General features: G+C 48.0%; 1 protein-coding gene across 3 annotated transcripts in view; it reads right to left on the reverse strand.

The window, feature by feature from the left end:
• Positions 1-286: 286 nt before the first annotated feature.
• Positions 287-14,611, reverse strand: part of AFF2 (ALF transcription elongation factor 2) — a 446,211-nt gene continuing 431,886 nt past the window's right edge. For all 3 annotated transcript variants that reach the window (XM_026479777.4, XM_026479775.4, XM_026479776.4), the window contains 2 exons: positions 9,639-9,829; positions 287-5,042 (listed from right to left, as the gene is read on the reverse strand). In XM_026479777.4, the coding sequence (XP_026335562.1) occupies positions 4,921-5,042; positions 9,639-9,829 (313 nt within the window). In that variant the 3' untranslated portion in view covers positions 287-4,920. The remainder of the gene's footprint in view (positions 5,043-9,638; positions 9,830-14,611) is intronic.

A 14,611-nucleotide genomic window follows, 5' to 3' on the forward strand; every position in this document is an offset into this window, starting at 1 on the left:
AGCCTGTTCAGGGGTTTCTCCCACTCTGCCTCCGCCCGATCTCTTCCTCCACTGAGTTCACAGAAGGCCGGAGCACGTGGGATGCATTTGGCTACCGCTGTCACCCCTGGGCATCCTCTCAGAGATACTTCTCCTATTTGGTAGCCGCGCAAGCGGTGCAGGCCAAAACCAAATAGGTAAAGCGTTTACAGCTCTTATTAAGCTCCGGATATGGCTGCTGGCTTCCTGCTGCAGAGGCTGGAGAACAACGAGGCCCTCATAGGAACAAGCTAGCCCCGGCTGAAAGCATCCACTGCAGCATTCCTCGGGAGCTTTCCCCCAGCTGGTCTGCCCCAGCAAGTGCTGGCGGGCACTGGGTTCGCCACCACGGCATCCTGCCAGGTGCCCGGCAGCAGGCTTCCTTTGCTTCCCCCTTCCCTCCTCAAAGTCTAGTACAAAGCAAAGAGCCAACAAAATCGAGGTCACTGGCAAAAGAGTTTGAAATTTTGAATGATTTTTATTAAACACCATTAGTCTACACTGCACAGTTAATGAAACAGCAAAGCTCCAAACTCTTAGAAGAACGATGATTGATCATGGATCGGAAAAGCAGTTCAGTGTCCCCTAACCCAATGCGAGCCTGATGAATGATTCATTAACATCTCATGTCAGAAGCAGAAAGGGACAAGAACTGCAGCCTGGCCTGGAAGGGCTTCCCTACCCTCCACCCCACCCCCCACCCCCCTCCACCCTCCCCACAATGCAATTTTCTTTGAGTCGATGGATTACAGAGGAAAATGTGATGCTCTTGGTAAAGAGGGCTTCTAGATTTGCGAGGAGGAGAATGGAAAGGGAACTACGTTCTTTCCCTGAAAATATCAGATGGTAGGATTAACGTCTGAGACCAGCCTATCTGATTAGCCTCCTGCCAGGGTAAATGCCAATTATCAATACACAGACGCCATCACTGCTGCTGGAGTTTGCTAACACCGGAGAGAAAATGAATCAGGGTTTAATTATGAAATAAGGCTGTGCGGGTGGAAAAACAAACAAACAAACAACAACAACAACAACAACGACAACCATAACGACGAAGAGTTTAGTCTGCCAGTTGTGTGACCGAGCAGTGACAACTGGCTCAATAGTTTTCCCCCGCAGAACTGGATCTGGGGGCGCTGAATCAACCCATTCGTTTGATATTGTGTAGCCGTCTCGCCACACAGTTTCTCAATGGGGATAGTGACGCTTCTCTAAGCAAGCGGCTCATCGCCTTGCTGAGCAGTCCTACTCAGCGATCCAGTTTGGTTCTCGCACCTGCCAGCTCACGCAGGTGAGTGTTTTCATGTCTGTTGAGAAGTGTGTGAGGGGGGAGCCCTCACAGCTCAATTGATTCTGCCTTCAAAAACGCTTTCCAACTTCATACTCCAACTTCAACCTCCAGGATGCAAATTTGAATAAAACGATCTCCGAATCAGACAGCTCTGGGAAAGATACGACAGAGCAAGTATCTTTCCAACGCATTTAGCGGTGCGATGTCCAAATGCAAATCCGTACATTTGGAAACGCAACAAAACACATTTTAGCCAATGGTTTCCAATTTAGCAACTTGGTTATTGACTGAAGATTTGAAACTTTTTATGTCAACCTCGAGTCTTTTAAAAGTTAGCAGCAGCTAATCTGCCTTTCCAATGATGTCATCCAAATGTAAAACTACGAGTATTTTCCCAATGAGATTATTAAGTAATTAACAGTCTACAGGCTGGCTAACAACATGCTTACGGCTAAATTCTACCCCGAGGACCACACTAGTATACTCTTTTCAAATTAATCCTACCTACCAAACTCAGACAGTAATATGACAAAACCACTAAAAAATCCAAAGTTAATTAAAAATACAAAGCCAAGCCCACATCCTAACACAAACTTGTCAAACTCTCTGTGGTTGGAGCTTGGGTGACAAAGGAAGGCATAGCGGTGGCCCCACCTGCGTCACGTAGCGGGGCCGAGATCCCTCTGTGTACTTGCTCTGGTAAAGATGCCCGATACCCTGTCCATCCCCTACCTCCGTGTGCTCATGGAGCTGTGTCTCACCAAGCCTCCGTCAAGGTCTCCAGGCAGGACCCGTCACTGCCATCCACATGTCCTACATCCCTCCCACACACTGGTACGCTGAAGAGATTTACCGGACAAAATATCTCCGTCCCTCACATAACCGCACACCTATGACACACGTCACCACTCACAATGTGATGGATACAGTGCCTAGAAAACAGCAACAATCCTTAATCGTGAAACCAAAAGACTGTCTCATCTCCGGGGATAGGAAGGCCATTCCTCCGCCATGTTTAATTGGCTTCTAAGCTGCTTTACAAATGGGTCTGCTAAACAATCAGGTGGCGATCTTGGGCTCAACTGTCAGCTTTGATCACCGTGCTGCTGCTTTGGCACACACTGTACTGTCAGCCACCGGAGGGTGACACGGGGCGGCAGGCTTCTCTGCTGCCTCCCTGTTGTATGTAAAGTAGATACAAGGACTCCCCGAAACTAGAGCTACGGGTCTTTCATCCGAGAGGCAAGATGCTGGTTTCTCTTGGAAACTGCCCCTCGCGTTCGAGGGTCTAGTTTCTGGAGACTGAATTTCAAGAAGAATCTACCCCTAAATCCGTGATGTTTAGGATCGTGGTTTAGGTTGAATTTACAAGTCAAGCCAGTGGGCTTCATGAATGGTAATAGTCAGGCGATCTACCTGGTAAGCCACGGAAAGCGAACAGAGAACTTGAGTCACTGCAAAGCCATCAGCTTAATTTTTACATGTGACACCCACCTTGGGTGTTTGGAGTCATTCATAGTATCATCTTCCCCATTTAAGAGGCTCAGAAAAGATTCTCTCAGGTTTCATTTGTCTGTATGCATGTCTGCATGTGTGTGTGTGTTGTTGTGGAGACCTCGAACGTAAAGCTCAACCGCAGTGGGAGCATAGAAAGTGCTGGGTTCAGTCACCTGACCACATGGCCTCAGCCATTAGAGTACAACTTCCACAACCTCATTATAAAACAAAGGATCTTGAACTCAAAGATGACCAGAGCGGAGCTCGAGTCTGGCTCTTTTGCAACTGGGAATGTACTTAACCTCGATGATGAGAGTGCAGGGTGATCCTTTGCTGTTCCTATCAGACTTGCATGACCGGCTTTGAGAATCATACAAGTTTGCACCTTTCATGTGCATATGTCTATTATTTATCTGGTCATCACTCAGTGAACAGAATTCTATAAACTCAACAGATTCAAGGTGATGTGGAATTATATACCAGCAGGTAATTATAAAGAACTAACGTATCAATAGTGCTGACTACAGGTGGGGGATTCTTCTGATGAGATGGAACACCAAAGATGATATTTACATGGTGATGTTTGGGGACATAAAATAAATGTGGAGGATCAGAAGGGGTGGGGATAGTTACAAGTGATGTGGAAATGTCTCCAAATTAGGTGAGCTGTTCCCAATCTTCAGGGTTCTTTCAAAGCACCCTAGGGTGAAGTGTTACCCCAAGACTCATTTTTCATTAAAGGGCTAGCCACTACTTAGAGAGTTTGGAGTTTTCTCTGGAATGTTCATGGAAATGATTCATGCTAATATAGGCTTGAATAAAATCAGTGATATCTGTATTTCAGTCAAAAGCTAATGAGCCCAAAAAAAGGTAAAGAAAGATCAAAGAAAAGAAGAAGAAGAAGAAGAAGAAGAAGAAGAAGAAGAAGAAGAAGAAGAAGAAGAAGGAGAAGAGAAAAGAGGAGGAGGAAGAAGGGGAAGAGGAGGAGGAAGAAGAGGAGGAGAAAAAAGAGGAGGAGGAGAAACACTGTGAACTAGAAAATGTGGATTATAATTGGAAGCAAACTGTATATTCTAACTCCTAGGTAGTGATAATTTGACTTTTGTTTCCAGAGATTTGAGCAAAATACAATAAAAATATCCTGCCGGTAACAGACCTGCCTACCAACTGCCAAAGAGGCAGAGGTATGAGTTCCTTGGACATTTCCAGACCTCTCCTAATCTCTCATCTCTAATCCTGGAGGGCAGTATTTTGGCTCCTAGGGTGTGCACCCACTTAACTGCCCCTCAAAAGGAGAGCTTTACACAAAGAGAACCCCAGGTGAGGATTTACGCTTCAGATCGGGGAGTTCAAAAACATTTAATGCCAGCCGATGCCTTAAAGTTGTCGAAATAAATGTTGCCACTTCATCTCATTCAAATTTTAAAAATAGGGCATCAGGGAAGGGATGCCAGCAAGAAAGTCCTCTGGTTGTATGCCATAGCATTGTTTTAAGAGTGGCATTGCTATGTTTGTTTGTTTTCTTAATACTCTTGATTTTACGATGTGGCTACAACATGTAACCAGTGGGTTTTGACAATGAAACTTCTCACCTGGAGACGGAGTCTGTGGGAACCACCAAAGTTTAACAATGGATTCTGAAATGCGTTCTTTTCTGGACATAAGAGTACAGTTTGGGGAATGGCTATTGTGGAAAATTTGAATCTTTGTAGGTCCTTTGTGTCTAAGTTCATATATATATATATGTAAGACATCTCGTTTCGTTTCTCAGGAACCTGTTATCATCACTAGTACTTCCCATTCTTTGTTTTGGGTAGTGTGGACTTAAAACAATACTGTAGGGACTGTGTCATTGTATCAAGCACAAAAGGATGGTGGGATCTGAGAAATGCATATAAAATACTGAAAAATGACTAAGTAATAAAACATATACTGCTCTCAAGTTGTAGTGTCCACTTACAATGACTTCTGCTTTTCACAGATATCAAAAGAAGCGTAAAAACAAACATAAGCAAAGAGAACTTTCCCAAATGAGTGGAGTTCCACCAGTGACCGTTGGTGCTCTGGCAGAGGTAGAGTGATGGGTGGTGATGCTGGAGATGGGGATGTGCCCACTACAACAAATGGGCATCGATGCGCAGCCAACACAGTCCCTGGCGAACGTAGCGGACGAGATTGGTCATGCTGCTGTGCTGGGTCAGGGGTCCCATCAGTGTGTCCAGATCGCCGAAGAATTCTGAAAATCAGGGCAGACCTCGGTCAGGCCTTTGGATATCATCACGGAAATACGCACCAGATTGCTTAAGCTGCCTTCCCGCGACGACACGGACGTTGGGAAGGTTTTCATTGTTTATTCATTCATTCAACAAAAATTTATAGACTATGTGCTAGGGGACTGAAGCTCCATATGTATGGGAGGCACTACGACTTTAATCGTTAGGTAGATTCAAAAACTCTACGGCGTCAATACTGTTTGTGTTACTGTGATTAATAAGACACAAATTCATGTAGATCTGTTAATTCATAGTCAGTTTTTTCAAATCACTATATATTCTCTCAGATGTTCTAATCCTGTGGAGGTTTGTGAAGTGTGCGTGCACACACACACATCACAACATTATATATAAAAATGTAGTTGTCTATATATTTGTATATGTTCGTATAATAAAGATGCATAACGTTTATATATTAAAATATACACATAAATTACATATGTAAAATAAAATGTATTTGAATATATTTTAATATTACATAGAGAATTTGTATTTTTAGGTATTATAAATTTATATTTAGAAAGAGGCCCATATACACAAAATGGTAGGGAGCAACCGTCAATAGGGTATCGAGCTGTTGCCATTGTATGTGTTACTGACCTGAAAGTATTCTCTTTTCCCTTTGTCTAAATGAACTGAGTTTACTGATTTTTCTCGGCATGCTGCAGCCATAGCCAGTGAACCTGGACAGCAATTATAGCCATCAGCATCTAACGCTAAATAAACGTCTAGAAGGCATCTGATTCGGTAAGTCTTATTACCAGTTCCTTTAGGGAAGGGAAATGACCTGCAAATATCTGTCGTTAACAACTCCCTCCTGGCCTCCAAGGACGTGGACGGTAAGACTACCCAGGCTGATCCCCCTCCAGCTGATGTGGAAAAGGGGCAGTGCCGAGGCCACACGGCTAAGCACTGGGGCTGGAGTTTTCGTCTGCTTTCGAGTGGGGCGGGAGGTATGTGGAAAAGACTATCTGATGTCTAGAAAAGTCTCTAGGCGTCCCCTTTCCACGTCTGCCTTTATTTGTCTGCCACCACGCTGACCTTGGTTAGGAGAGGGCTCCCAGGCGGCCTCTTTGTGCGCTCCCTACAGAGGACGCAGCCGCAGCCTTGCGGCCCGCACTTGCCCCGCTCGGCGGGGAGGAGTCTGGCGGCGGGGGCGGCGCTGAAGGCCATGTTCAAGGGGACAGGAGGCTGCACACGCTTGATTGGCCAGCGGATGGTATTTCACTCAACAGTGCACCGCTTCTTCCCGTTATGCGTAACATATGGGCTCCTTCTCTAGGTATCGACTTCATTTGATTATGTGATACTTTTAAACCTGTACTATGTGCTCAAAGTAATTTCTGCCGGTAAAGGACTAAATTATTTTTGGCATCTGAAAAACTTTCTTATGTAACCCAATATTAAGAGGAATGCGAAAGGACCAAGTCCCTGCGGAATGAACGTGAGCCGCACATGAGCCAGGTCGCCCCCTGGGTGTTCTGTGCACGGCCCGCTGGGGCATTCCGAACTAGATACCCAGGTCGCCAGTTTTAAAAAATTTTTAAAATTTTTAAATTTAAATTTTATTTATTTATTTATTTATTTATTTATTTATTTATTTATTTATTTTTTAAAGATTTTATTTATTTATTCGACAGAGACAGAGACAGCCAGCGAGAGAGGGAACACAAGCAGGGGGAGTGGGAGAGGAAGAAGCAGGCTCATAGCGGAGGAGCCTGATGTGGGGCTCGATCCCAGAATGCCTGAGCCGAAGGCAGACGCTTAACCGCTGTGCCACCCAGGTGCCCCTAAATTTTATTTTTTTTAAAGATTTTACTTAAAGATTTTAAAGACCTTACTTACTTATTTGAGAGAGAGAGCATGAGAGAGAGGGAGAGATCACGAGCAGGGGGGAGGGGCAGAGGGAAAAGCAGGCTCCTGGCTGAGCAGAGAGCCCCAAGCGGGACTCTATCCCAGGCCCTTGGGATCATGACCTGAGCTGAAGGCAGACACTTAACCAGTTGAGCCCCCCAGGCGCCCCCCCAGGTCACCATTTTAATAGCAGCTTTGAGTAAGCAGCTGGGGAGGTAGGGAACGGAGCTTCTAGAGCACAGGCCAGAGTGCGGCATCACTCGAGTTGGCCGATTTTAGCACCAGAGTCTCTGCCAGAAGCCATCCGCAGCTGCACGGGCGGCAGGCACGGAGCGGGGCGGGGAAGTGCAAGGACATGGTTGTCCCCAGTGGGATGCAGAGTACCAACCCAATGGGAAGTTCCTTGGTCCCCCAACTCTATGTGGACAAGACAGATGGGGACAGGCTCTCTGTCTCTAAGCAGAGTTTCTGATTCACTATTAGGCAGGGAGCTTAACAACTCCTGACACACTGGGCTAAGGATAAGATTAGCTCCATTTCCCTTCAATATCAGCACAGCCACCACATCGCTCCTGGAAAGTTCTGCGGTTAATTTAGAAGGAACTACTTGAACAGATTTTGAGAATGGATGCAATTATGATGGAAATCCATAAATATTGAACTGCCCTCCAGTTACCAATACAAAGTAAGAGAGAAAAGTGGAGGTAGACATGCAAGTCTTAAGGTGCTTATGCTTTCACTTGCAATTCTAGAACTTTTGGATGGGCCTGGCCATCTGGACCAGTTGTCTTTGGATTTTCAGAAGCTTAGAGAAGTAGAGAAGTGAAGAAATGTCCATCACTCAGGTAAGTGAGGGCGGGAGCTCACCGAAGATCTCGGAGGGCCTCTTACTAATCTCGCTCTCTAGATGGGCAGTGTAGCCCAGTGGTTTAGAGTTCAGCTTCCGGAATCACGCAGTTCTAGATTCAATTCCTGCGTCCAGTGTTAGGAGCTATGATGTCAAGGGTGAGTTTCTTAACCTTGCCTCACTTATCTACAAAACAGGGACAAACGAGGCAACAAATGATAGGGCAAATAGTATAGTATCTGGTACGTAGAAATTGTGGCCCGATTTCTTTCCAGTTAACCGGTGTAACCGATACGTGCGAATAGTCCCAGGGGTCAGTGTAAATTTATAGCCGGGCTGTGAGTCGAAGTCTCAGATTATGGAATGTGCTCTGATGGCCACAGAATCTTGGAGTTACAGAGATTCATAATAACATGGAGTAAGAGAACAAATATTTGCCACCTTTCTACCTCAAACCTGCTATTTTATGCTAGCGGCTCCAGACATTATTCTGTCTATTACAGAAATGGAAGCTAGGAAGCGGCTCAGAGATTTACGTAACTTGCCTGAGGTTGCCCAGCACCACCTGACCCAGGCAGGATTCCAACTTAAACACTCAGTCTTCAGAATCTGCACCCTTCCTACCTCGGTGGGGCTGTCTCTCCACACACGCAGCCCCGCAGGAGTCATGGGGAGTAGGGAGAAGCAAGGGGAAGTCCGTGCCCCGATCCCGATCAGTAGGCAGGCGCTAGAGAGAACCGCCCCAGAGCAGGAAGGAAAGGGCAGCCGCCAGGGCTGTGAGGACACTGGGGCTTGGGAGAAGGCTCGAGTCAGGGGGCCGGTAAGTTGGTTTTGGTCAAAGGCACAGAACCCCCATCTGCCTGTACGTGCCCCGCAGCCCCAACCTGCTTCCCGGGAAGCTCCGTGGCTGCCCGGGACCTCGTGGCACCCACACCCATGACTCCATGCGCCCCGCACCACCTCGAGGCCCAGCAGCGGCCCCCAGGCCGCAGGGCGCACATGCCTCCTGGTTCCAGGCCAGACAGTCCCGCTGGTCTAAACTGCCGGGCAGCCCTTCGCTAGCCGATTCCTGAAGGCCCACGCCAGGCCCCACCTTGACTGTGTATGACTGCCGCGCCAGAACCGGGCAAGCTGAGCGTGCCAGGGCGAGTGTAGCCCGTCTGTGCGCCCCACCCTCATCCGGACGGCGAGGCTTCCCTGTGAAGCTAGGCGACGGCCAGGGTCACAGATGGCGGCAGGAGCTGCCAGGGAGCACTGACTCACTCTCCGGTGAAGCAGGGTCCTGCCTGCATTTGTTCTGCAGCAAACCCCCTGTGTTCCCACGAACAGGACCACGCTCCTTCACCCCAGCCGTCAGGGTGGGAAAAACACCCTCTGAGCTTTGGCCTTTGCCTCTGAACATGAGCCGTGTTACCGCGTGCTCCCAGAGCCCAGGGCTGTAATGAAGGTAGCAGGCCTTCAGTTCAACCCCACCTCTCCAAAACAAGAGAAAACAACACAACCCCCCCAAAGATGAAAGTGGACAACAGAGGCCAATGGGATGTTAATTCATTTGCAAATCATTCTTTTTTCCTTTGCCTCTGTTTCTCAGGGCCCATCCTTACCATCGAGTGGAAATATGAAACGGTCATTTTCCAACACATCACAGTTCAGATTAATTTAAGCATTTGAAGGAGAAAAAAAAATCCCAGGCCTTGTTCACTCTCCCAGCAAAAAAACTGGTCACTGTGTCCGCCCTGAGTGAACCCCCCCTTTCCTCCTCTACACCCTGGAAATCAGAGAGACAGAAGGATAAGGGCACCACGGTTAACTCAAGCGCTTCATGTTCCATGAACGTGGGCAGAGCAGGTGAGCATACCTTTGTTCTCTCTTGTCAGTTTGTCGGCCATGTCCCAGTGTTCGTAGCCCCGTAGCACGTTGCTGGTGATGTTGACATGGCTGGCGGCCATGTGGTGAATGCGCTGGGGGATGGTCACCGGGCCGTTGTTACAGCTGCCCACTGCGTTGATGGGAGAGACGTTGTTGAGAGACACCGGGGATGGAGTGTTCCTGGGGGAAGGGGAAGAGACAGGCCTGGTGAGGCTGGCTGCAAAGAGTGACCCCGGCCTTCTAGGCCTCCCCCCCATGCTGAGACCTCACGAGAATGTCACTGTCTCCTGAGGTCTAGCGTGGTGAGCATGTCTGAAGGCCAAGCGCGGTGAAGCTTGCTCTCAGGGGACGTCCTGTAGGACATCCTTCTGCCAACACGTTAGATTTCTCTAGAGGCCCCAGAGTAGAAAGAGCTCACTTATTATCACTGCATTCCGGCCTTGTCTGACCAGGCCGCACAGGGCTATGGGGCCGGGCTCTAGAATGAGCCAGGCTTCTCCTTTCCTAACTCAGTTGACACTGGTGTCTCACCACCTCTGACAACCCCTGGTGACTCCATCCGTATTGCTTCTTTCGTTTTAAGACAGCAGAGAGAGCTGGGTGACTCTTCCTCTTGCGTTCAGTCTATCCACACAGGTAGCTCTTATTTTGAAAATTTATCACGAGTATTGTGATGTTTCAGAGAACGAAACAGCTCAGAGCTGTGATGATTTCTCTACCTGCAGCCAGAATGGCTACTGGCAGCTAGGAAAGGCTTGATGTGCAATATTGGGCTATTATCAAAGTGTTTTGTGGAAACCACGATGACAATTTGCTCCAGATACAGTCACCACAATAAACAAAGTGCAATTCTTGAAAGTCCCCCAAGGAGCAGTATTAGGGAAGCCAGAAAAAGGAAGATTCTGAATATCTCTCTAAGATTCTCGAAGACATGCGACAGAACTGGCTAACTGCTGACCGTTCACCCACACGCTGTTTATGAAGAGAAGTCTCTGTGGGTCCTACTCTGGGCAGAACCAAGGTCTGGATACAGATTTTGGTGCAATTCTTTAACGTCAGCAACAAGGAGCCCCCTGCAGTCACACATAGCAGGGAGGGCTGGGTGGCTTCCCGTGCACGTGAGCAAGGCCTGACACACCCCCAGTCTTCCTATCCTCCTTCAGCGAGACTTCGAACGGCTGCCCAGTGGGGCCCCAATGCGCCACTTTGAACATTTTGGGGAATGTACTATAGAACATTTTGGGGAAGTAGAAGAAATGGCGAAAGCTGGGTTTGGGACTCCTCCTCACTGCTCCAGACAACCCCCGCAGATCATCAAGGCAGCCCCTCACCCCCCTCAGCGTTCCCAGCTGTGGCTGCTGGCAACTCAAGATTTCCAGGGTGGCTGTGTTCCTCAGAGCCGACCCGTGCTCGCAGAGCCGATGTGCTCCCTCATGGGCACCGCACACGCAGGATTTGGGGCAATGGCTGGAGTACTGCTAACTCAATTCAGGAGCGACTCAAATGGATATGCTTGCCTCGAGACTCACGCGGCCTGTGCCAGGCCCTGTGAGAGCTTTGGTGCATTTCTGGAAACACAGTGTATCTTCTGGTATGTTCTAGTATGAGGGGAAAAGGGGATCCTCACACTCGCTCTGCATTTGTCTGTGAGAGGGTGTGAAGGTTTTCTTGCTCTGTTTATAATTTCTGAGACACTTCTTGATGGAAAGATTTATTCTCAAGGCAGGGGTGGAGCGGGGAGATAGATGTCCAAGCTAAGGAGCCTAAGCACAGAAGGGTTAACTAATGACAAAAAAAAAAAAAAAAAAGCCACCCAAAACACAAAACACAACAAACCAGGCGGTGAAAGCTGGATTTCTTTGTTGTGGTTGCTTGCAAATGCTATTTTCTTTTCTCCAAGTAGTGGTCATTAACTGTCAGATGCCAATTTAAGGCAAGAAAAGAGTATGTCCTCACTAGTAATTGCTAGAGAAAAATCACAAAGCTGTCAGGTGTCTTAAATGTTGAAAGGGGAACCATGTCGTGCTGGGAGACCTGAATTCTAACTCTGGCCCTACCCTAAATTGCTGTGTGCTCCTGGGCACGTCCCTTCCCCTTGCTGAGCCTTTCCTTGACTGGAAGAAAAGGTTGGATTCAGTGATTTCCAATCATGTCCAGAAGTCACAAGGGGAAACACATCACCTCTGTTTACTCTGTGTATCTTGAAAAGGCCTTTTTAGTTTATGACACCGAAGTGCTCATCGAAAGGCTTTCTTTGCCTCTTACTGCCTACTTTCTTGTAAATAATCAATAGTGGGGGCCAGGGGAGCTAGGGCATGGGGCGGATCTCACACGAGGCTCTAGGAGTGACCTCCCAATGAGCGTATCTGCAGGCCACATTGTACTGATGAAAGAATTCCAACCTGCCTAAGGAACTGTGACTCTGGCTACAAGGGTGCAATGCGGCGCTCATCTCGGGGGGCCTCCAACTCCCACTTGGCTCTTCACACAGCTTGGTGTTCCTTGTCCTGTTTTCTTTCTGTGGGTCTACTTGTAGATCTTGTCTTTCTCCTCATACCTTCATGGCACATGCAAATGAGGACGCACACGTGGGCACACACTGCCCACTGCTGTCACCATTAGCACACTGGTCCAATCCACCTCTCAGCCGCACTCGCCCCTTGCTGTTTGTCAGACTCGTTAGGCATGCCCCACTTTGGAAGGTGGTGGCTGTCCCTCTGCTTGGAATGCACTTCCCCCAGGTATCAACATGGACTGCTCTCCACCACCCTTCTCTAACGTCCCCAATTCAAGATGGGTGTCCTGCTCCCCACACGATCCCCAGCCGAGCTTTCTATCCCCCTTCCTGGTTTCCATTTGTTCTATGACCTTTACCACCATTTAGCAAACCCCATAATTTTTGCTGTTTCTCACCAACAGAATGTGACCTCGAGGAGGGCAGGGATTTCTATGTCCATACCCAGCATCTAGGACAGTACCTGGGTGCACATACTATGTACTTAATGAATGTTAGTTAAATAAATGAATGAACGGTTTTCCAACCATCCCTCTGTTATTATTTAGTATCCACTACATAGAAGAGGCTCTGGAGAGGGCGGGAGAACAATGTAGAGCATAAGGATGGAGGCGTGTCTATCAAGTGGCTGGCAAAGTGTCTTATCCATAGTCCACACTCAGTAAATAGGTAGCAAATGAAAGAATGAACGGCCCCTGATTGGGAAGAGCGAACGTTCTAGTAGGGGAGCAGACCCACGAGTTTCTGACAAGCTAGAATAGGTGCCCAAGGGGAAGTATACACCAAGAGCTGTGGGAGTTCTAGGTCGGGGGGGGCAGTGTACGCTCTCCGGCTCAAGTGGTGTGTGTTACCGTGTGCCAAGCACGGTGCTCAGATGTTACCTCGAAGCCTCAGAAGAAGTTTGCCAATCCCTGCTCGGTACTAAGCAGATTGTTGTTCTCCTTTTTCCAACTGATTCTTCACAATTTTCTCCCCCAGCCCTCATGGTCAGGGGTTGCTGCTTCTGGAAGGTGCCCTTTGGAGCCCTGTGTGATGCCGGCCACCCTCGAGTGTTGGGGACAGCAAGCTATGGTCTCGCTTGCATAGAAGATGCCCTCCCTGACCATCTAGGGAGGCCCAAGCTCATCCTCTCTTGGGCTTCCATAGAACGTTGCACATCTGTCACCTCCCTCCACTGGACTGTGTGATTCAGCTGTGCCCCCAGCCCCTCGTATGGAAATGCGCCGGAAGTGTTTGCTGAACGAATGGGAGGTAACCCCTGGGTGACCATTTGGAATTGCTTCATTCAAAAGCTCTCTGGCCTACCAAAGGGAGTGTGCTTTCTTCACACAGAAGCTGCCTGAAACATCCTTTCAGGAGGCTTTTAATGTGACTTTACAAGCTTAGGATGTGTTCGAGTTCTTTCATTTCAGAATTAAAAAAAAAAAATTCCCAGGAATCCTTTAATGGTTGCTTACCTGAATTTGCCCTTGCTCTACTCTGTGCTCAGAGAAAATAGCTTTCTCTGGGCCTTTCAATGGTTATTTTTATTTTCTCAGCTTCCAGAGAGAAGCATTCTTCTGCTTTTGTTCGTCAATAGAAAAGTAAGACTTAATCAACAATGTAAACGGTACTTCCTTTCAGTACAGTAATTGAGTTAATACTGAGGTTTTAATGGATCTGTTTCCTCACCCTGAATGTTGTTATGATCTCAAAGTAGGGCTCTTGTCCCACTGCTTTGTAGATATTTATAAAGTGGCAGAGGAGACTCTAATACTCTGGAAGAAAGCCTATGGACCAGAGACACAAGAATTTTGAAATGATGAGAAATGGAAAAAGCAGCTCTTTGCCAAAGCCTGGGTCCGCAGTCATGGAGTTTCCCTTCCCACTGCTGGTGGCAAGTGGGCCTGGGGCGGTGAGGGAGGGACTGGAATCAGAGGGCACACCGATGCTAAAGCACGGAAGGGCAGGTGCAGAGCCAGTTCGTGGCCCAGACGGAATTGGGCTTCTAAATCTCCCCCTTAGCAGGAACATCTCACCACAGGGGCCTCAGATGCCAAGGGGTCCAGCCCTTTCCTTTTACAGCTGGAGAAACATGCCCGGTGCGGGGGAGGGGCCCCTGAGCCCCGCCCCCAGCCCCCCCCACCCCCCGCCCTGAGTCCCCCTGGGAGCTCCTGACAGCCTCAGGACCAGGGGGACATGCTTCCTCCAGCTGCGGTGGAAGGAGTGGGGAAGTCCACCGAGCCTTAGATCAGCAGTAGAGTGGATGCTTTTATGTATTTTAGGTCAGGGTGTTTTAGTATTAATATAAAAATCACCATGAAGGCTCAGATAATTGGCTGACTAAGTGCCTTCACATTCTCAACACTATTATGCCTTTGGTTTTATTAAACGGCACTTACTATGTATCAATGAATATTTCATTGGTCTTTCATTACCAAGTGAATCATTGAAAAATCACTGCCGTG

Source organism: Ursus arctos, chromosome X (assembly GCF_023065955.2).
Source record: "Ursus arctos isolate Adak ecotype North America chromosome X, UrsArc2.0, whole genome shotgun sequence".
In the NCBI taxonomy this organism is placed as follows: domain Eukaryota; kingdom Metazoa; phylum Chordata; class Mammalia; order Carnivora; family Ursidae; genus Ursus; species Ursus arctos.